The sequence below is a fragment of the Falco peregrinus genome, chromosome 1 (assembly GCF_023634155.1).
Source record: "Falco peregrinus isolate bFalPer1 chromosome 1, bFalPer1.pri, whole genome shotgun sequence".
Taxonomy (NCBI): domain Eukaryota; kingdom Metazoa; phylum Chordata; class Aves; order Falconiformes; family Falconidae; genus Falco; species Falco peregrinus.
The window spans coordinates 81,833,442-81,856,567 of NC_073721.1; the positions used below are offsets into that span (position 1 = coordinate 81,833,442).

Here is a 23,126-nt window from a genome sequence, read left to right on the forward strand (position 1 = left end):
GCGGGGTCTTTAGGCACCCAGACATCAAGCTCAGCTCAGGCTGGGCACAGGGCTTTAGGCTTCTGCCTAATGCCACCCAGCTCAGATAAATGTAGTTCGTGACAGTAGAAGGTTAGACGATCAGGCTTCCCTCTTGCAGACTTTCACAATTAGAATGTAACATTATGTCACATCAAAGAGATGCCTAGTGTGTTTAACTGTAGGAAGGACGTACTGGAGAGGGTCCAGTGGAGGGCTACAGAGGTGATAAGGGGAGTGGAGCATCTCCCTTATGAAAAAAGGCTAACAGCCTGTTTAGCCTGGAGAAGAGAAGACTGAGAGGGGATCTCTACTAATGTATATTAATATCTTGAGGATGAGTGTCAAGAGTATGGGCTCAGACTCTTTTTCAATAGTGCCTAGCAGCAGGACAAGGGGCAATGGGCACAAACTGAAACACAGAAAGTTCATTCTGAATATGAGGAAGACCTTTTTTACTTTGAGGGTGACAGATCAATGGAACAAGCTACCCAGAGAGGCTGTGGAGTGTCCTTCTCTGGAGACATTCAAAACCTGCCTGTACACAATCCTGAGCAACCCGCTCTAGGTGAACCTGCTTTAGCAGGGGGGTTGGACTAGATGATCTCCAGAGGTCCCTTCCAACTCTGACTATTCTGTGAATCTGTGATTCTGTGATTCTGTGATAGACGCAGGGAGAAAGAAAAAAGCACTCTCTGCAGGATGCCCCTCATATTAAAGTTTTGCATCTTCTGGTAATAGCAAAGGTAAACAGTGAACCGTACAGATCTCATGTGATGCATCTTCCTAGCATGTATGTGGGTGGCCCTCAGGGCCTGATTTCTCCAAAGAGTTGGTACATCTGTTAGTTTAGTTTACAGCATTCCCCATTCCTCTGCCTTGAAGCGGATGACAGTGTCCTTAGCTCAGCCACAGCAAGTACTGCTGTTTGATCTAGTGTCCTTTGCAAGAATAGCCTTTCCTCCTTTTCTTATACCTTGTGCCTGGTGCCACCTGCCTGTCAACTCTTTACCCAGAGATGGGTGCATTCACTAGTGATGTGCATACAGAGGATCCATTTCCACTCTCACACCCACCCCCATAAAAGTGAAGACAGGGTGAAACCAGTAGCTCTTGAAGCATGTTTTAAGACTTACAATTGACAAAGCCTTATTCAGAAACGTAAAAAATACCAGATTACCACCTCCCTGAGTTTGTGCAGTTCCAATCACACCTGTAGCTAACATCTTTTAAAAACAAGGCAGGTACAGCTCATATCGGCTAAGGCTGATGCAAAGTTGTGTCATGAGAACACAAAACTCCTCCTCACAGTATTGCTGCCCTTTGTCTCCTACACACTTCTCCAGAGTCAAGAGGTTCCAATGCTATCCAGGCAATAATTGCAGCTGCTCAAAACTACACAATAGGCTTGCACTTGCAGGTCTGGAAAAAAGGGCATTCATGTGGGAATGCCACAAGCTCTTCCTTTCTATTTAATCATCTTCCTTTTATTAAATATTAAGTCTATCTTTAAACATATAGAAAGAAATCTGTGTCTCTTGGTTCTTTTGCCTAGCCTCCAAAGTCAGTGAAATATTGATGTGAAGGCTTCAGCTACTGTTTTTGCTATATTAGTGAGTTTTGAATACAATCCCCTGCCAAGCTTCCTGCTGCACGTGAGCTACACACATGTGAAAACAGTATTAATTACCCCAACTAGGGGCTCTTCTGCACTAGGCAGAACACCCAATCAAGAACTGTGAGTTTGAATCAGCAGGGGCATGATAACAGGTCTAAGCATACGTAGGTCAGAGGAGACTTGGAGAACTAATGACATCCTTCAGACACAGGAATGGTAAGAGGAAAAACTGAGGCTGGTGGAGGACAGGGCTGGTAAAATGAGTGAAAGGAAAATAAGAGAGGGAGAATGTAGGCTAAATGCAAGGCAGGACCCATTGGCAACTATCTCCTGGCATGAGATGTCATATCAAAATATTTCTACAGCTTTTCTTCAAAGAATGTCTTAGCCTGGTAGACTCTTCAGAAAATGTTGGGTGCTTTCGTTTCAAGGTCTTGAAGACACCTCTAGAGAGATACATTGTGCCCAGTATCTGAGAAACACTCCTTAGAAACCAGCTGTCCTAAATTGGAATTGAAGGCACAGCACTAATGATTTGTGCAGTGGCTGCCCATCACAAGCTAAACCGGGGAAAGAGCTGAGGTAGTAAATGCAAAGTGGTGGCACTACCTTCATTAACCCAGGGCTTCCTGCTGTTGACCCTCGTTGACTTTTGGTTATTCATGCCCCAATGTCCACCTGAAACCAGTGCTGGCGAAAAGTCAGTATGACCTACCTTAATTCAATGTTAAATCCAGCTTGAACGTGAATAGTCCATTCGCATCGTGCATTCAGTGGGTAACCCTCCAGCAAGATCTGACCTCTAGAAGCCCGAAGAACCTGCCCACACCCTGGGGAGCAAAAGAAGTAAAAAAATACGTGTGAAGGACCTTCAAGATGCATTTGAAGAAAATACATGTAGAAATAACACCACAATGAGAAGACAGGGTGACTTAGGAAGATACACACTTTTTTACACAGCAGAATATAAAATAATGGGACAGCCACACAATGGCTATGAAGGATTATGACTCTGTAAGAGTATTGTCTAGGTGAAGAGCACCCCTATAAAAATTTTAGTTGATCGCTTCTCCCTGGTTTTCAATGCAGCCCCACAAAACCATTTCTTACAGCTTTTGTCCCACTCTTGATTAGCCCACCCACCCACCTGGCTGACATTACATCTCAGAACAGTTTTGATAGATCTCATGTTGACCTGTGCAATCACTGAAACTGAGGAAGCTGGTTGGCAAGTGCCAGAGGTATGATGAACACTTGAATTAGCTCAAGGCAGAGAAACAATGAGAGGAGGAGCTGTTGCACCCAACATCATAGTTTCAAGTCCTTCACAAGCAGGCTTTTGGAGGAAAAACAGCTGATGTACTGCTAGAGCAGACATCTGTTTGTCCTCAGGATTCATCACATCATCTTTATATGTTAATGCCACCATGACATTGGAGACATAACCATCACAGCTCCTCCGCCAATGGCTCAATGTAACACACATATAATATACATCCCTCACCCTTCTCTCAGGTTCATTCTTATCTTTCCTCTCCTCCTGTCCCCCTCTGCCTATGTCACTCTCAACTTTTCACCATACTATGAAATGTACTTCATATCAACAACTATCCAATCAACAGAATAAGATGAAGTACTCCCGTCATTTGTGCCCAGTCTGAGAAAAACACTGGAGGACAATGACCTGAACAAACAACAGACAAGGTCACACACTGAGGAAGCAACATCTTCTCATGGCTATCCTGCAGCTGTCCCTAGGCAGCTGTCCAGGGGTAGTTGTCTTAATTCCTCATCATGAATGCTGAACATTTTTAGTCCAGAGAATTCTCTCACTTTAAGTAACCTCTTCCTTTCCCCCAGCTATAAAATACAGCTAATGGTATTTTCCTCTGCGGAAGAAGGAAAGTCTTTTAGTGATTTTTGTAGAGCCTTCTGTGGTCTGTAAACGCAAGTGATAGCAAAATGTGCAGCTAAATCATGCACCAAACAGAGCTAATTTCTCAGTTTCTGTTTTCCTGGCTACGTGGAGTCTTGCACATGGCTACATTCCCTGGTAAGCCTTCTGTTGCTTTGCTGGGGGATGAGGCTGTATCTGTAAACCAGAAATTGCAATTGAGTCTAACAGCATCACTGAACCAGGGGACTCTGACAGGCTGTATACCACAGATAACGAGGGTAAGTAAAAAGACAGATGACCCAAAAGACCTCTGCAGCAACTCTCACTTCTTTTTACCTCTTTAGTCTAACAGAAAGCCCTGCTCCTTCCATCTTTTTCCAAAGAGGAATCCTAAACTTTTAACCAGTAACACAGGATGATTGTATCCTACTGAAATGGTGGGGTTTAACACTTGCCTCTGGGCCCTTCCTTCCTTTGGGAAAAGAGGGTGACAGTGACCTGATTTGGTGAAGTACCAAGCATCTGCAGTTCCCATTGATCTTAGTGTCTGGAAATCAGTCCTGCTGCATCTGATCTATGGGGAAATGTGAAAACTGCAGGTCAATTACTCCTCTTTCTTCTTAAGAAAGTATTGCTCAAATGAAATACGCTTTTCATTTACCCTTGGTTACCCTTAATTAAGCAGAACCCAAGGAAACAGAAATGCTACTCAGAAGAGTTCCTCAAAAGTGTTTCATCCTCCTCTGTGGCTTGCTTAGTTCCCTCTGTAAAAGGCAAGGATTAATGACTGTGCCCAGCAACCACATTAGGATTCAGTGAGTACAGCAGGATCTGCTGTGATACACATGATAATGCTCCTTCCCACAGCAAGAAACAGGACCTTGTGCTGCTGTTGGCTACTGCCTCAAAAACAACCTGAGACAAAGCTGCTAGAAATCTTCAAATGGTTTGACAGGGGGCTTGGACCACCTCAAAGAAAGTTTCTCTTTCGTCCCGAAGGGCTTTTGAGTTTCCAATGCCTTTAACAAAGGAAAGCCAAAGAACTGGTGCAAAGAGATACTTGTATGCATGGCATACTAAACGCACTTTTCTGTTTGCAGTGGTACAGCCTGAACTCTCTGAACATTGGTGCCAAGGAAGTAGGTTTGTCCAGCAAAGCAGGTGGTCCAGAGGCTAAAGAGGAGCCATTCAGTGACTGCCTCCAAAAGAATGTTCTCAGATTTGTTACCGCCCTTCTCCACATGGAGCACCTTTGCGATCACATCAGATCTGTGCTCTTGTATCTCCAGCCCTTCCAGCAGAAGTTAGGCTGACTCCTCAGATCAACAGTTCAATCATCTGTTGATCAAAAGAAGTCTTTTCTCTTCCCATTCTGAATCTGCGGGAGACCTGGAAAGCTCTCAAAAATAATTTACATCTTAAACACAAATGCTGGCAAATTCTGCCTCATTTACAAAAAAATAATCCACTTTGGCGGAGCATCAACATCCTTGTTCCGTTCCTATTCCTCAAAAAAAGGCAGCTTTCAGGGCCTCAGTAAGATTTCCTCTAAAGCTTGTTACTAACAGAAAAGAAAACAATTCAGGAGACCTCTGAGTTGTAGCCCACGGAGACCCGTGGGTTGATGGAGGGAGAGGTCCTGAGGAGACCTCTGGTAAGAACTCAGTATCTGCTGTTTGAGTGTTACAGCATCGACATGCGGCTCCTTCAAAGGTCAAGAGGACTGAACAGAGGAGAATGAGAGTAGAAACCTTACTGGTATTCAGGAACAGGCTGATACAGGAAGGCAGCTGTCACTTGTCGTGCCTTGTTGCTACCTGATGCTTGTTGGTCACCAGTATTAGCTGAAACACTAATGTTCACAAAATCTTTAAAACTACAAGTACTGTTGTTGACCACGAGACCACATTTGGACAGTGAGGCTGAGGACAGCTGTCAGATAACACGGCTTTCTCCCCTGCTTTTGATGGAGCATGTGTTAAGTGACGTGGCAATCGGAGGCTGACAAAGGCTGTTAAAGAGTACAGGGTACAGATGAAAGGGTCCTGCGGGGTCATTTTTTTTTTCCTGGTTTTAGATTCTGATACACCTTTTTGGGCACGACAGTTCCAATCCAATAAACAGTCCCATTGGGTCATGTCCCAGTATCCAAGTAGTTCTCTTCAGTGTGGCTTTTCCTAGTAACATTCCTTTGGACTACCCTACACCATTTCTCTTTTTACCAAATGATATGGTGTCCTCTGGCTGTTTTTCAGCCACGTCCACGGGTTCAGCTCTGCCACCAGACAGTACAAACCCCATGGCCCCACCGGCCAGGCCAACCGACTTCTTCCTTGCCACGGTCCCCCCCGGCACATCACCACTATTGCCGGCATTTGCCAGGCGTGGCTCCCAGGGGCTCACCCTGCCCCCGCGGCTGCGGGCAGCCCCCCGGCTGCCGGCACCAGCCCACGGAGCCGCGTGGGCACCCCGAGGACCCCGCGGGCAGGCCTTGCAGCTCCCCTTGGGGGAACCGGGCACCGCCCCACCGCTGCCCCCGCCCCTCGCTCCCCCCCCCCCCCCCGCCGGTGCGGTATTAAATCGGCGCTTATCGTGCCCGCAGACTGCACTGCCGCCGCAGGCTCCCCCGCGGTCCCGGCTCGCCCTGCCCCGCGCCCACCCGTGCGGCCCCCCTCCCGCGGCGGGCAGGCCCAGCGCCGGGACCCCGCGCGCCACCTAGCGCCCACGCGGCGGCGCTGCCGCCTGAGGCGGGGGGGGACCCGGCGCGGCGGGGGGCGGAGCGGCGGGGGCTGCGCTGCGGGGGCGGGGGGCGCCGGGGCGGGACGGGCCCGGCACGGCTTCTTAGGGCGGTCCGGTGGCGAAGGGATGGAGTCGGAGGGTTGCTTTTTTGCCGCTGCGACGCTTGCCCGGTGACGGCGGAGCCCGTCCGAGCCGCTCGCCGTTTTGGCCGGCCCCGGGGCCGGCGCTCCGTGGCAGCGCCTGCGGCGCCCCGCGAGAGGGAGACAAAGCCCGGCGCTCCCCGGGCGGCGGCGGAGAGTCCGCCCGGAGCCCCGCCGGATGCCCGGGGGCTGCCCGCCCCTCCGGCGGTCCCGCCGCACTGGTGCGTGCTCTGGGCAACCGCCCTAAAGGGGGGGGGGGGGGAGGTCGTCGGCTCGGGGGCAAGGCAGGCGCGGGCCGCGCTGGGCGGAGGAGGTGACATCAGGGGAAGAAGCTTCAGCTGGGGATCCCTGGCAAGGGCGGCTCTGCCAGCAGGAGCCCACCTCTCTGGCCACTGCGGCAGTGCTGCACCCGTGGCTGCCGTCCTGGTGTGGGGTGAAGCTTTGCGTGCAGCTTGTGTGCACGACTGGCGTGGGCTGTCCGTGTGTGCTGGCAGAGGGCACTGGCACCCGCAATATACGATGGAGTAGGTGGATCACATCCCCCGGTTACTGTGGTTGCTCTCCCTTGGATTCCCAGGATTTACCGGCACTCTGCTGCTGGCGAGGCGCCAGGGCAGACTGCAAAGTTCCAGATGTGATCCTGTGCGGGTACCTCCTTAGCTCTCCAAAATACATCGTTAACACAGCACATCCACTGCTCCAGCAGTCAGTGCATGCTGCTATTCGAAGGCTACTTACTGGCTGCCCTCCAGACACAAAGCCACATAGCCTGTGAACCTGGCATGGTTTTAGGCTGCTTGCCGGACATGCAGCCTCCATATGCTTGAGCCTACCGTCAAGGCTGAAAGTGAGATAGTTGTGAGAGCCAAAGCAGGGGAGCTCAGGACTGTGCTGGTATCACAGCTGCCCCCTGTGCTCCTCTTTAAGAGTGGAAGAGGCAATAGTGCTGTCTGGCTATCCTACCCTGCCTCTGAGGTGCTGCAGAACCGTATAGTAGAGACTGTATCCTCTGTGTCACACTGCTTCCCTCAAAAGAACAACTTAGTAGGGGAAAAACACTAAGACAAAGCTCTGCAAAATTTCTGTATTGCAAAAGTGTCCAAATAGGCTGCAGTATGAGGCTGTATTTGCTTTAAAACACAAGTAGGTGGAGCAGGCCAAAATATACTGTAGGCAACCAATCTACCTAGGCAGAGGGAGGAAGGATTAGATGAACTAATGATTCTTTCTCAGCTCTGCTCTTATAAAAAGTACCAGGGGAGCTCTAGCATCGACCCAGAGCAAAAGTGCTATCAGAAACCACACCATAAACTGCAAGGGACTCAGTTTATCAACCTCTGAAGCACCAAGGTTGAGTTAGCTGTGTTACTGAGGCATGTCAGTTTCCCATGTTCTGCTCTTTGAAGCAATGGTTTGATTTTGTTTGCTTTCACCTCCAGAACGGTCATGGGATGTGTTGGGAAAGCAGGTTCAGTGGTTGCTTTAAAATCAATAAATAAGAGGAGACAAGACTAAGGTGTCTAGAATAATGGGCAGAACAGAGTAGGAAAAGAAGTGAAATGTAAACAGAGAGACAGTCAAGAAAAATTGAAATTGAAATTCTTCACCAGTGAGAAATTGGTAAAGGAAACACTAGTCTTAAACTGTATCCAATTAGTTTATGGATTTCCTTATTGCAAGATAGCATTGGGACCAACAGCTTAGCAAAGTTCAACAAGCAGGAGCTTTTATACACAGTCAGGAACAAAACCTTCAGATATCGCTATCAGAGCCTGAAACGCTCTTGGTCCATCACAGCCCTGTTAGCAGTTGCAAATACTTTTCCAGAGCTGCCTTGGAGCGTTTTGGAGCTGTGCAAAGGATGGAAGGAGCACTGGGGCTTCCTCAGGGCTGGTTCTGCAGCCCAGGGGTTGAAGGAGGACAAAGGAGAAGCTCCTTGATATAGTGGTTGCCCTTGTAAATGTTTATGCTTTGCTGAAGGCCTCTGGGGAACAAGTTATGCTGAAGTATGTCCAAGAAATGCAGAGAACAGAAGATTTCCAGAGTCACAGTAGTTAAAGTTTTAAAATAAACCAAAACAAACCACAAGTTTAGTAGGGTTGTAACCTCCTGTGACTTGTGGCCCAGGCCAGTCCCTAGCAAATGAGCACTGAGAGAGAAGTTTTCGCCACTGTAGATCTGCTTATTGCCTGATTGTGTTTCCCCTCTCTTGCCTGTGCCCTTTGCCAGAGTCATGCACAGGAATAGCTGGAAAGGCACAGCATGGCTTTGGCTCCATCCCACCACTCCCTGCCCCTGACATGCCACCCTGCCATGTAGGACACTTACTCATGCAGTCCCCTCCATACCAGCCAGCTCTGCACTCTGCACAGTACGTCCCCTTGATGTAGAAGTCGTCAAGTGTTCCTCCCCAGGAGCCATTGCGGCAGGACTTGCAGTTCTCAAAAATGGTACAGCCTGAAAGAAGAGCCACTGCATTAGAGGAAGGTCAAGGTGCATTCTCCTGCGGGGAGAGGAACAGTGTCTCTCTATTTTCCACAAAAAATGTCAATTACATTAGTGACTGGTGCAGTGTTGGCAGCTTCCGCGCTGTGAACCGTACCCAACCTCCACTCCAAGCCCTAGGCAGCTCAGACTCTGAGATTTGGAACCAAACCCCCTGTCTGATTTGCCCAAACCTCTAAATCTCATTGCTCCAACTGTAAATGCCTCTCTCAGGAGTCTGAATGTGGATGCTGGTGCTGCTCAGGCCCAGCCCAAGGGATTGTGATGTCTTCTAACCTGGTCCTGTCTCTTCCTGCTCTCACCTTTCACTTTGTCCTTTCCTCCTTGCTAACTGAATTACCAATTTGTCTCTCATTTCTTGCTTTGGGGACGTAAATCATCCCAGAGCACCTACAAAACACTCCTGTTGTGAAGCCAGCTGCGACATCATCCTTTGGTAGCTCCCAAGACTGCCCAAGACACCCTAACTACAACAGTGCTGTAGGTTTTTTTCTGGCAGCAATGCTACTTGCTGTGGAGGCACCTTGCCAAGTGTCTTGCTGCTGTCAGCAGAGGGGCAGAGGGGGTTCCAGATGAGATGCAGGGCAATTCCATGCCCCAGTGAGATGTACCTGCCCTTTCCACTGCCCTGCCCAGCAGCTACCATGACATGCTAAAGCCTTGGACAAAGATCTGGTGTAAACGCAGTGTGACCCTAAACATACCGGGGTGGATTAAGCAGGAGTCACACTCATTCTCCTCGTTCCTGCAGCAGGGAATGGTGTAGCCCACTTTTTCTTTCCGTCCCGGGCAGACGCACTCGATCTGGTCGTATTCACAGCACTCCCGACACATGATATTCCACTCGGCGCCTGGGCAGTTTTCATTGATCACTGTGTACTCTGCAAGCAGGGAACAGAGAAGGACACACATGGAAATAATCTGTTATCTGCCAAGGACTGACAGGATCTCTTATTCAGCCATTTGTCAGATCATGTATGGCATGAGGCTGGCCAAAGTTCTTTGGCCCAGTAAATCCCAAACTATGTGGTAACATGCGGCTGAAACATCAGCTCGGTTTGGGTGTCTAAAGAACACATGGACAGTTTTGCAGTGCCAGCCAGAGGAGGCAAACAGACCAGAGGGAAGAAATATGTTTGCTTCAGTCTTTCTCTCTGCGAGGCCTTCCCACTTCTGTGGTAAGAAAACCAGTTTTAAAAAAAATACAGAGGATGACGTGACATGAGAAAGACTTCTTCAGATTGCAGGACTGATTTACGACCTTATAGTATAGATTATTTAAACTATAGTAGCATGTTTTTGTGGTATTTCCACTTGTGAATTTGCTACTCTTGAAGACTAGGGTGTCCACCAGGAAAGGCCAATTTTGAGGCTGGATTTTAGCCAGTTTCACTCCCTCCTTTCACTCAGAAGCACACGGTGTTACACTTGGCTTCACTGCCAAAGGAAACAAGATTTTTCATTATTTTTAAAGGTTCATTTTGTATGGGATTTCTAATATGTAAACATTATTAATAATATTTAGCATAACCTCATATGATGATATTTAAGCTGTGTTGGAAGTGCCCTTTTAGACCTCAGACTGTGACTCTGGACTGCCACAGTAATTGCAGATCTCATCTTGCTCCACCAGTGTGCCATCTTAATTCTACAAATTGAAATCTAATTGAGTGCACTGTGCTGTCAGTGTGTCTTCTAACCAGCTGACAGACCTGATGACTGCTTTCATGGAGTTTGATGGTAAAGAGAGAGAGAGTAGACTAGAAAGATGAAACTTGAAGGAATCATGAGACTCTCTTTCTTCTTCCCTCTCTCATCCCCTTTTTTCTTTTTTCATTGTGGTTAGGTACCATCCTTTTTCCTTTTGTTTTCAACTCAGTAACAGGGCTGCCTTGTCATTGCAACAAGCCATACATCTCTAAGATGCAGCACCCCTGTTCATGCCTGTACCTGTCTTCTCACAGTGCTGTTTGTTGTTTCATTGTGCCTCATAACCTAATTACCATGTCTGCTGGAGCTCCCTGCCACTGAACCTTGCTGCTCTGTCTCGGTTGATTCTCCATGGCCTCATGAAGCCTGGTTCCTGGAAGATTATCGTTTCCCCTGATGATATTTACTGGCTCTATTAAAAAGGGACCACCAAACTGTTTCTTCTTTTTTTTTTCCTTTGGCTGGGAAATGAAATTCAGCCCTTTGTGCTCCTCAGAACTGAGTATTTCCCTTGTGCCTGGTGTACCAACTGGGGAGAGTCTACCACCACTCAGTTTGGAAACCAGGCTGCTGTTTGTTTTGTGCTGAAACCTTTCTACTCTCCCTCCCCACCCCCTTAATAATTCCAAAAAGAAAAAGAAATCTGCTTTTGTCATTCAATAAGGTTCAGTAATTTTTTATTCCAATTACAAATTCTTGTATCAAAATAACCTTAGTGTTTAGCAGTTATAAAGCCTTTTGCCTGTAGAACTCAACATGCTTTACAAAGTCCTTTTTCCAGATGGAAAAATGAAGCACAAGGGAGGTAAAGTGACTTTGCTCAAGGTCCCAGAGAAAAACAATAGCAGAGACAGGAATTAAACTTATGCCTTCTAATTCCCAGAACAGCAGTCAATCAACCTGGGCAAGCTGGGTCTTCTTAACCTATGGCTATTATTCTCTTTTAATGAAGCCATTTATCTGTGAACTGTATCTGATTCTGATTCCAGAGCAAATTGATTGCATGTGTCTAATTATCTTATTAGAACTGGCACTCACTTTGATACATCTCACCATACATGACTGAAAATAGCTGTATCTGTGGTGTATGGGGGTCAGTCCCACTTCTTGTTTAAGAAGGACTCCCCAAAGTCTAAGAAATAAATAACTACCTAACACTCAGGAGCTTTTGCAAAGCTTCCTTCAGATTCTCCTGTTTCCCAGCTCAAACTACAAACCTAATTTCTCTCAAGATACTAAAGCTTATTACTAAAGCTTATTAATAAAATGGCTATATTTGGGTTGCAGCTGTAAAACGCCCAAGAGAAACTGCTATCTGTAAAATGATCCAGATGTTCACAGGCAAAGTTGCACTGGGGTGACTATGGCATAGAATCAAAGACCTTTAAGACCATCTAATCCAACCATTAACCCAGGACTGTCAAGTACATCCCTAAACCATGTCCCTAAGCACCACATCTATGTGTTCTTTAAACACCTCCAGGGATGGTGATTCCACCACCTCCCTGGGCAGCCTGTTCCAATGCCTGACCACGCTTTCGGTGAAGAAATATTTCCTAACACCCAGTGTAAAGCTCCTCTGCTGCAACTGGAGGCTATTTCCTCTTGTCCTGTCCCTTGTTATCTGGGAGAAGAGACCTGCCCCCACTTGCCTACAGCCTCCTTTCAGGTAACTGGTAAGGTCCCCCCTGAGACTCCTCTCGGCTGAACAACCCCAGTTCCCTCAGCCACTCCTCACAAGACTTGTGCTCCAGACCCTTCACCAGCTCCATTGCCCTTCTCTGGACACGCTCCAGCCCCTCAATGTCCCTCTTGCAGTGAGGGGCCCAAACCTGAACACGGTATTTGAGGTGCAGCCCCACCAGTGCCGAGTACAGGGGGACAACCACTTCCCTAGTCCTGCTGGCCACGCTGTTTCGGATACAAGCCAGGATGCTGTTGGCCTTCTTGGCCACCTGGGCACACTGCTGGCTGATGTTCAGCTGGCTGTCATGTCTCCATCCTTGCAGGAATTCAAAACCTGGCCAAGATAAGGCTGCAAGCAACACAACGTAACTTCTGATTTAGCACTTCCCTGAGAGATCAGATGACCTCCAAAAGCCCCTTTCAACCTAAATTACTGTGTGCTTCCAGAAAATATTACACGTGTTTGTATGTGTGTAGAGAGTGTATGTGTGTGCATATGCATATTTATTTTTTTTATGTAGAGCTTGTGTACACAACAGGGCAAAAAAGCAGATGCCACACTTACTCTTGGTGAACCAAATGGGTGTATTTGTAGCATAAATAGAGTTTAAAGTAGTATTTAGTGTTAAGATGGAAGCAGCAGATCTTGACCCTTAAAGAATTGTAAAAATAAATTTGCTGCCACCTAGAAAAAACTATTTGCTCACTTCTTGCCCTTGTCTCAGCTGGGACAACGAAAATAGACTCTTGATTTACTGATAATTTAATTCCTTTTCAGCTTCTCAGGTACTGCAGTTTGGGCAACATATATAGCCTTGACAAGGACATTTATGGATCTGAGATTTTTTATAAGTGATCATTTCTAGGATTTTCTTCACAGAAATAATGAAATCCATTATTCTGAAGTTTTGTAGAAGCTATTCTTCAAATAAATTTGTGTGAAGACTTTATGCACCTTTTTAATAACAGTAGGATCTGTTTTGTTTTGCATAAGTATCTCCAGGCTACTGAACAAAAGGCAAAGGAAACCTTTCCCTCATATATTTCAGAGGGAGCTGCACAGACCCGCTAGTGTGTGTAATGAATGTTGGGTTGGTTGTGTTGCTGAGCTCAGCCTGGGCTCCAGGGAGGAAGAGGCATAACCCCACTCCCTCTTGTGTGTTTGGGGAATGGTAACCACCGGCAGCTCCCCACACCCACACAAGGCCATTGTTACCCCAAAACAGAAGAAAATGAGGCAGAGAAGAGCAGGGGGAGATTTATTAACTGAGTAAAATACTGGAAGCCAGGCCTTGGCCAGTGGTGGCAGAGATAATTGTGGGGTGCTTTGTGGGCCTGCCTTTGATAATCTTCCAAAGCAGGCATTCTGGCTTCCAGGCAGTGGCTGCATCTCCCAGCATCAAACACAGTCCAGAAAGTGGCTTGACCTGATTTTGGGAGAAGCAGGAAGAAGCTGCTTGACAACCCATGCAAAATATTTAGCTGAAAAGAACAAACAACTCTCTGGACAGGCAAGTAAACAGTGGATTAATTTATGGGATTTTAATGATGGAAGAAAAACCCATTAAATCCAAACATAAACAGCAAATAGGGAAGCAGCTCAAGGCTGTGGAAAACAAGCAAGAAATGGCTGTGTTGGGACAGCACGTGAACCTCTGGGGAAGGTGCCAGAGGGAAGACCTGCTTGGCTCGGGAGCCTGGCAGAGCACAACACAATATTTTGCCTGATGCTTGGAGTCCAGCCTGGGGGACAAGTGAGGTGGGAGATGAGCCCTGAGGCATACACAAGGTGGCTGGTAATCCTCATGTGTTTCCAGATTTGAAATGGAGCCTTGTATTGACATCTGCACCTAGCAAGACTGGCTAGTCCATATAGCATATTTCAGAACTTAAAGGCTGTCAGTGGTCAATTTTGTAAGACAGCGGTAGAAGGGGATGTTCCCAATGTCCTCCCTGTCAGTCTGAGGCCTTGGTAACAGCAACAGGAGTTCATCACAGTGATGCTGCCATCTCCCCTGCTCTCCAGTGTTGAGCCAGGGCTTTGGAGGAGCAAAAGGCTCCTCACTCTGGAGACTTCCCCACTAACAGCTGGGTCCTGAGCTTCCTCCTTGAAACCCTGTATGTGTGTGATGAGCCACAGCAAGCAGAAGATGCAGCAGGACCATGTGGAGGGGTGGGCTGCCTGATCCTGCTCTGAGCCAGCACTGGGAGCTGAGCTGCTGAAAAGCAGATGAAGAGCACCTACAGAAGAGCTGGCAACAAATGAAACATACAGCCAATTTGCTGAGTAGTTTAATGCTTACTGACTTCCAGTAACAGGTCAGTAACAGGACCTCAGTTTCTCCACAGATTGTCAAGACTGCAAAGGCAAAACTTCAGCCTTCACTCCTGATTTTGGTTTGGCTCAGTGTTTGCCTTTTTAAAAGTGGTGCTTGCCTGTCTGCCTCTGTATGCCTCTGTCTGCCTCCTGCCATGAACCCACAGGAGCCAGCGAAGGGAAGGAGTGGAAGTAGGTTTCTCCTGGTGCTGCAGTGGCTTGAAGGGTAAATAGTTCTAACCTGTTGGACTATCAAGCTTCTACTGTCATTCAGTTCCTTTATGAAGTTGCAGCAAATCCAGCTCTGATTTGATGTGCCAGGCTTACCCACATCTCTCCCATTTTCAGGCCCAGAATTCCCATTTTTGCTTCTTACTTTTGCTTCAGCTTTCCAAAGCATGCTGATTTCCTTGGGCAAGATGCATTTGGGAAGCCTGATGTGCAGCAGAGGAGCTTGAACAGTTAGCGATGTAGTCATCATCTCCCTGGCACAAGTGTGTCTGGTTTTCCTATCACACTCATGGCCTGGGCACACATATAACTCAGCCACCTCTGTCCTCGCTAAACCTCGAATACTATCCTGTTCCAAACTGCAGGACTTTGGAAAATGAGGTGATAAAAAAAAACATAAGAAATTCTTTTATTAGTACTTGGGAAGGGTTGTGATGGAGGTTTGACAGAAATATTGTTTGAAATTGAGTGGAAACGCAACCTTTCAAAAGGGTAGTTTTTACTGCACTATTCTGAAAAGCCAGAAGTCTGCTCGGAAGATAAGTGAAGGCTCCATTAGTATTCACCCTGAAGGTTGGATATGCTACTTATTCTTATGCCGGTGAGTTCAAAGAGGATGCCCAAGTAATAAAAAATAGCTGTAAGGATAACACCATCTTAAAGCACTAGTTCTATTCAATACAAGGTCTGCTGGAAAGGATACTGATGAATCCTGTGGGATATACAATGAGCCCAGTCAAATCTCTCATTCAAGGGAAAAGCAGAGACCTATCAGGGATGGAAAAAAGTCTGATCATCAAAGCAAGCTATGTCTTAGAGCTCTGGGACAAAGGAAGAACTGCCAAAAGCCAAGCTGAATTTGACCTTGCAAAGGAAATTAAAATAATAGCAAGAGGTTCTTCAGCCATATAAAGAAAAAAGAAATAAGTAAAGAGGAAGAGAGACTCCTTTGGGATGGGGGTATGGATGAAATGTAAAACCGTGGTGGAGAATGTAGTGAGTTATTAGCTTTCATCTTCAGCGAGGTTATTTATGGGGAACCTCTGAGCAAGGGTTTGAGGGTGTGGAAAAAAAGTGTGATCCACAAGTTAGTGGGCTTCTAACCAACTGCAGTTTGCACCTAGGAATATTCCAGTAAACCAACTTCAATTCTGGTTTATCTTACTAGGTCAGGCTTAAAGCTTTGGTGATTTGGGAACAGATTCACAAGCACATTGCTGCCTCAGCACTGGGTCAGGCAGCTCATCATAGTAAAACTTCAGCTTCAGCATGCGTCTTTTTTGCCATGGTGAATTTTTCAGTCGTAGATACCTTGCTAGATAGAAAGGGGATTTCTGTTCCAAAGGTCTGAGAATAGGAAAATTATATAGCTAAGAACTAAGGTGAATTGAAGCAAAAAAAATTACACCAATTAAATCCTGTGGCTTCCACTTCTTTGGAAGAATGACTTTTTTCAGGCTGCAGTCACTTTAAGCTGATATAAGCCCATGCTGCTGCTGAGATGGGACACTTTCCTCCCTTTTGTCCCTGACTTCCCATTCCCACACACTATCTTTGGGCTGATGTTAGTTGCTGTGTGGAGGGATCAGAGGACAGATCCAGCAGAAAATGAGTTTGCCATCTCCATCTATCTCTTGGGGGGGGGGGGGGGGGGGGGGGGAAGAAAAGTTTACAACCTAAATGTGCTCTACAGTCCTACAAAAGAGAGAGCATCTTAGGACCTACTAGATATATGTATTTATCAGAACTCCTGAAAGATGGAAGTGCTTTATAAGGACATCCATATCTTGGTCAAAACTGATGGAACTTCCCATCCTACAAGTCCATTCTGTTATCCTGAAAAGATGAGTTCTCTTTCCATGCATCAATTTATCCATCAGCACATTGGTAAAACACTAGTTAGACTCAAAGAGGTATTATTTCAAATTATTTTGAAAAATGTCATACAAATTAATAGTGCATTGTAAATAAGAGCAGATAGGAACAGATACGTCTCTAAAATTAGAGTCCATAGAGGATGACTATTTCAAAGTCATTGTTCAAACAGTTCATGTTCCACAGATAAGAATATGCCCCATTTTATTTGATTGCATTTTAATTATTCAGCGTGATACTCCAAAACAATTCCTGCCTTCTGCAGAAGAAACAAGCATTTGAGTTTAAAGGAGCAATTTCTTCAGGCTTTTATTAAGGAATGTTTGGCTATATAATAATTCTTAAGTGAAGCTTTCTCATTTAAAGAAAAAAATAGCTCCATCACAGGTGAAACCTAGTAACAACTAACATTTTCTTTAGATCTGTCCCATTTCTGTTACTGTTTTATCCTGCTCCTTTCTTACTCAGCTGTGCTGTCATTGCTGCATCTGCAAGCTGGGTCCCACCCCATAGGTATCATGTTTGTGGATGTTAACAACAGAGAGCTCTGTGTTGAGATTTGATGATCTAGAATACATCAGCTGGAAATGAGAAACATGTTGCCTGAATTTGATTTCAGCAAGGCCAAGAGGAATAGACCTTGGAAGGGAAGAGAGATGATCCCTTTATGAAACTTTTACTGGAGCTCTTGGAAAATGATGTTTTCCCCAAACCATTAATAATGAAAGCAAGTGCAGGTCTCTATTCTTAACTTCTTTTTGCCTCAGATAACCTATTATGCAAACGATGCCTGTTTTCCTAATGTGTTAAGAGTATGGCAAGGATAATGCTGTCTCTAAAAACACTTGCTTCACTTTAGAAGTTATGTACTTACTCTTTTTAGCAGCTGGGCTAATCAAAAGAGGAACTAAAATGATCCCTGGTTTAGTTTTACTTAGTGTGCTTACTTTATAGCTCACAGACCTTTGCTGAATAATTAGACTGCTTCTTCTACAGAGTCAGTTAGCATCCTTTCCTGGCCATTAGTGTATGCTTTCACACAGCAGTAGGAGTGGGGTGGGGGTGGGGAAAGAATGAATTTTTACTAAAAAAATCAAAGCCAGTGGGTGAACACAGGGGGAACTCTACTAAGCTGAATCTGTCCACTTAATAAATGTGCATTAACTCAATTGTCTCTTTTTAAGTCCCAAATGCAGGATTGTGTTGAAAGCAGGCTAAACTACTACAGAAGGTATATTCTGTTTAAGAAATGCATTGAAAATCTGTCTAGTGTAAGTACAACTGTGTTCTGCTGGATGAGACCACTGTTCTCTTAAGCTCCACCTTTTTAACAACTGAGATCATGTTTCACATAGAAAAAAAGGCTAATGCACATTCTCCTTTGATTCAGTTGGGGTCTGCCTAATGTTTTTAAATAGGAGGGTCTCTATTCCAGGTTTTTTGTTGTCATATAGTGTTTAGTAGCTATAAATTCAGAAATAGTCTTGATATTGTTCCTGCTGGGCTGTAGGTTGTTTTGTTGTGCTCCTACAGTAGTGCCTTTTTCACATTTGTAAGCTTCTATTCTTAACTAGACTATGACATACAAATCATAAACTGCCAACACTTTTGCTCCAAGGAGAGAAGAATTGTTAGTTTAATAAAAAAAAAATATTTTTGAGGTCTCCGTTGGGTCCTTAACAAGATTTCCCATGTGACTTTCAAAGCTTGTATCTCCCTTCACACTGCCTTGTTTTTCTTTGTAATAAAAATCAAGTATCTAGGTGTAACTGAAAGGAAAGCCAAATAAAAATTGTGCTTCGTATTTGTGTGGTCTAGACTTTGCCCATCTAAGCGTGCTATAATGGTGGGTTAATGCAAAAACAGCATCAAAGCAAATAGCTCTAGGGTTTTCTGGTTCCAGCCTTAACTGAAAACAGGACTGTCAGTTCAGTCTTCCTACACGTTAAAGCCTCAGTAATCCCACTACCCCTTAGCCAACGTTGCCTGAGTTGTGATGCTCAAATGGTAGTGTCATTCCCACTGTTTCCCTCTTTCAATAAACCTCCACGCTCTGCAGCCCCTCCTCTTGCCTGCTGTACCAGCTGCTGTGGAGGGGACTGACAGGTAGCTCTAGGGTAGGGTGCTTTCTTCCATTCCCTTTCTTCCTACATTTCAGCAGCTCTTACTCCCTGGTGGTAAGCTGTAACATGCAAAATAGAGCTATACTCCATATGTTCCAAGTCAAACCTCTGCTCCTTCTTTCCCCGTTTTGTTGTACCAAACCCTTATATTCCCTCCTTTCCCTTTAGGGACAGGCTGGCTTGGTCACAGCCTCAGAGAGCTGCATCAAGTGTTCATGCCTCCACTGCATTTCAGATCCAGTTCCAGTTTAAACCTCGCTCTCCTCTGCACGCATCCTCCCCTTGCCCTCAAAACACCACACAGCTTCCTTTCACTGTTTCTTTTTGTCATAGTTGGATTTAAATTACAGGCCATCTAAGCCACTAGCCAGCATGTTTTTAGCATCTAAAGCAACCTGAAGAAGCCTACCCTAAACCTCTCCCCCCCTTTGGTTTCTTCTCTATAATTATGAGCTGGCATTTGTGATCTTATCAGCATTTTGGCCTTGCGTCTTCACCCGAGAAGAGCTGGGGCAGGATAAAATAACCAGGGTAAGGCTAAAACTCAGAGGGTGCCACATTATGCTTCAGGCCTTGCTTTCTTTGTGGGATCAAGGAGCTTATTCCGGTCGGGAAAATTATACTAGTGGGATCAGGAAGAGACATTGGTTTTGCTGTGCTACAAGACAAGGAACGTAACAGGCAATGGATGTAGCACTTGCAAGTTAGTGACAGCATCAATGAGGTTAGAGAAGCCAGCCTTTGCTAATGGGGTCTGGGGGACAAAGCAGGACTTCTGCAATAGGGGACAATATTTGGGAATCTGTGGAGAAGAAGCAGCTGGAGTATTGAAATTTGTGACGGCATAACATGAGAATGTGCTTGTATTTGAAAGATGGAGGAGTGGTGCTGGACCTGTTTTGAGTGCTTGCTTGCTGTAATGGTACGAAACCTGGAACATGCTGGCAGTTTTCTTGCAGTTCATGTTGCCCAGATAGAAATAGTCCACACAGACAGCAGCAAAACCCCTGAGCCTACATCTCAAATTTTACCCCTTACAGCTGCTCCCAGGTTGTGTAGTTCAGCCCTAACCAAGGACTGCAGATGCCCTCAAGCTCCCAGCCCTCTATCCCTGCTGGTAGCTTGCCTCCCTGCCCTATGGCATCCCTCCGCATTTGCCTCTGCACCATGTCCCTGGTCCTGCAGGAGGGATAAGGACAGCCATGCCTCCAAGGGAGCACAGCCCTGGGGTGGTGAGGACTCCCTCTGGGCTGATGGAGAGCCAAATTCTCAGCATGGGCAGGCTTGCAGGGACTCTGGGGAGACCCTTGTGGTGGCCCCAGGGTCAAGAGTGAGTAACCCCAGCTTTTGTCCAAAACAAAAAGCAAGTCTCTTTCCCTTTGTCCATGCTAGGAACCTAAACATGTGAACTGAAGTAACCCGTTTGCTAAGATTGAATGCATCTGGATGCATCTGACTGCATCTGGCCTCCACTTCTCTAGACAGCGCCTGGAGGGGGAGGGGAAGAGACGATGGGAAGGGTTTAGATAGGCAGAAACACACACAAACACACATATATTTTTAAACAAATATGAGTCAGTTGCACTTCAAGTTTATTCCAGAAATCAATTCCCAGACCTCCCCGACTCCTGCTCCCAACTCTTGAGGCAGGCCCTGTGAAAGTGGGTGTGATAAACACGGATAAAAATTGGATACATCTGTGGGGAGGAGGCAAAATGCTATTTTCCAACCTGCCCTGACATGCTAAGGCCACCGCACTTTTGAATCGCTCCCCTGTCTCTGAGTGCCACTCCCGCCACTGCCGGAGGGGAGCTCCTGGCCCCCTCTTCATGCTACCAGCTGTGTGCTGGGCAAGTACCTGCGCCAGCTACTCTGCCAGCAGCAGGAAAAGGGATGTGTGGCAGGGAAGGAGAGGGAGCAAGGGAGACAGCTCTCCTCTGTGTGCTCCCCAGGCCTTTCTTGCACTGCTGCTGGTATGTGAGGAGCTGGTGTCAGGGGAACCAGCATCCTCTCTCCCAAGCTCGTGGCCCTGCAGCCCTTGTGTCCCATTGCCCTCCTGCCTTCCCTTGCCATTGCTGCTGAGGGGGCCTCCAGGAGACCAGTGCCAGCTCACTCTGCGGACCAGCTTCTTACCATGACAGAGACGTGCCACCCCACAGCGGGAGAGATTTGTTGCCCGCCTAGCTGCTTGACAGCCACAGCCCATGCCTAGGCCTGCTCTGCTACTGGCAGGGTTGTTTCTGTGCCACTCCGGCATGTGCCATGGAGTCACCTCACCTGGCCAGTGTGCAAGGTGTCATGTGGCTGAGGGAGAGGCCCCTGCAGAACAAGTCTGTGCATGTGGGACAGAGGTGTGGAGAAGCTCTCTGTGCTCATGTCCCAATGGGAATCTTTAGTGTGAGGTCAGCTTCCCAGGACAGCTGCAGGTGCTGGTGGCCAGCCTGGTGGGCAGCCATCCCTGGTCACCACCTGTCACTTGCACCCTGGGCCCCAAGGGGCTGGCAGGGAAGAGCACTGCAGAGGCCGAACCTCTGCTGTGGCCCCTGCAAAGTGGGCTCTGGAACACCATCCTTGACACCAATTATTTATAGCCATCACAATCAGAGTGCCCGTGTACCTGACAGCTCCCTTGGTAAGAGGCACTTACCTTGCCAGAAGTGCTACAGTCTGCAGTAGCTTGAAGGGTGGGTGATCTGAAGGCACCTCACACCTCCCAGTCCTCCCAGTCCTTAGGGCTGCAGCTTCCCAGAAAGCAGCCTGTGATGCTGTCAGCTAGCTGCTGCAAGTAGCTCCAGCTATCTCCAGGTGTAAACAGCCCACGTTCGTGACCATAACAACAGCAAATTTATACTCAACAGTAAATGCTTTTTGCTTAACCTTATCAAGAAGTAACCATACATGCTGGTTCAGCAGAAACTGGAGTGAGGCTTGAGTATAAAAAAGATCATTCTGCTTTAACAAGGCTTCCCCTTCGAAAGAATAATATTGGAAGAACTAAAGCTCAGATCGGAAACAATGTGTGGCTCTTGTTTTCTTTTTTCCTTCACTTTTTTCCTCCTTTGCCTTCATTTTTGGTATTGGGGTGGAGAGGAAAGTCTCTGTCTTGCCAAACTAAACAAATTACGCTTCACAATTCAGAGACTTAAATGCCTCTTTTTATCATCATTTCCTTAGCACTGAGTGTTAAGAAAATAAAGCAGTAGTAAGCAAAGTGATTGCATAGCCTTTTCTTGATGGCCATTGGCAAATAAATCTAGCCAGTTGTTTCTCCTTAAGGCTGTTAAGTTTGCCTGGAAATCATCCCTGGGCAAACCTCCCCCCACACATGCTCCATGCCGGCAAGAAAAGGTAAATAAAGCAAAGCCCCTTCTTTCTATTATTACATCCCTGCAGATCTCTCTACTTCCCATGACAGTGCATGAGATCAAACCCCTCTGACCACACTGAAGGAAAGGGACTAATTCAGCCATGCCGGGAACACACACACACACTCACTTACAGTACCTCTTGGCAAGCAGGAGATGAGCAGGAGCTGGAGGAGAGTGAGTCCTACATGTGTCCAGGGGGCTCGCTCCATGCTGCCCAGGCCAGTGCAGTGGTGTGACTGCTCGGGAAAGGGAAAGCAGGCAAACAGCTTTTACTGGGACCTCACCAGCTCCAGGCTGCGAGGGATCTCGGATTTCAGACCTCAGCTCACTCCCATCCTCACCAGAGGGGAACTACCTTCAAGAGACTTCTCAGTCGTCCAGAAGCACGACGTCACCCCAAACCTCTCCAACTGCTGCCTTAACCCTTTCTGGACTCTGGCAGCTGATCCCTTTTGTGATGGGTTTATTGGCTCAGGGCTCAGCATTGAGATAGCAATTTTCATCTCGGAAAGAAAGATATTGTAAAGAGGAAAGAAACAGAAATGCGAATACCTGTTTATATGAGTCATCCCAGTTGCTGTGGGTGAGTTGAAGTTACAGATGTCTCCAGAAGGAGGCACTTTGTACATACTCCCTTTGGGCATGCCATGCAGGAGCTGCTGCATCCCCGAGGTGCTGTCCCTACTGGCGGCTCTGGGCATGAGGTGGGTGCAGAGAGGGATTCCTGGCCCCGCTCCTGTGACCGGGCAGCCTGGCCGAGTGACATGTTCCACTTTACGACATGCTTAAAATAGCCGTGCATTTTTATGGTGGGGCAGATGAATGAATGAGGCTCACTGGCAGTTCACTCCACAGTGGATGAAAACCACAAAACACAAAAGGAATCAGTTGGCATGCAT

General features: G+C 46.8%; 1 protein-coding gene across 2 annotated transcripts in view; it reads right to left on the reverse strand.

The window, feature by feature from the left end:
- Positions 1 to 22,588, reverse strand: part of PAMR1 (peptidase domain containing associated with muscle regeneration 1) — a 59,495-nt gene extending 36,907 nt beyond the window's left edge. For both annotated transcript variants that reach the window (XM_027795844.2, XM_013304303.3), the window contains exons 1-4: positions 22,364 to 22,588; positions 9,622 to 9,798; positions 8,741 to 8,869; positions 2,352 to 2,466 (exon numbers count right to left, since the gene is read on the reverse strand). In XM_027795844.2, the coding sequence (XP_027651645.1) occupies positions 2,352 to 2,466; positions 8,741 to 8,869; positions 9,622 to 9,798; positions 22,364 to 22,436 (494 nt within the window). In that variant the 5' untranslated portion in view covers positions 22,437 to 22,588. The remainder of the gene's footprint in view (positions 1 to 2,351; positions 2,467 to 8,740; positions 8,870 to 9,621; positions 9,799 to 22,363) is intronic.
- Between the last annotated feature and the right edge of the window lie 538 nt (positions 22,589 to 23,126).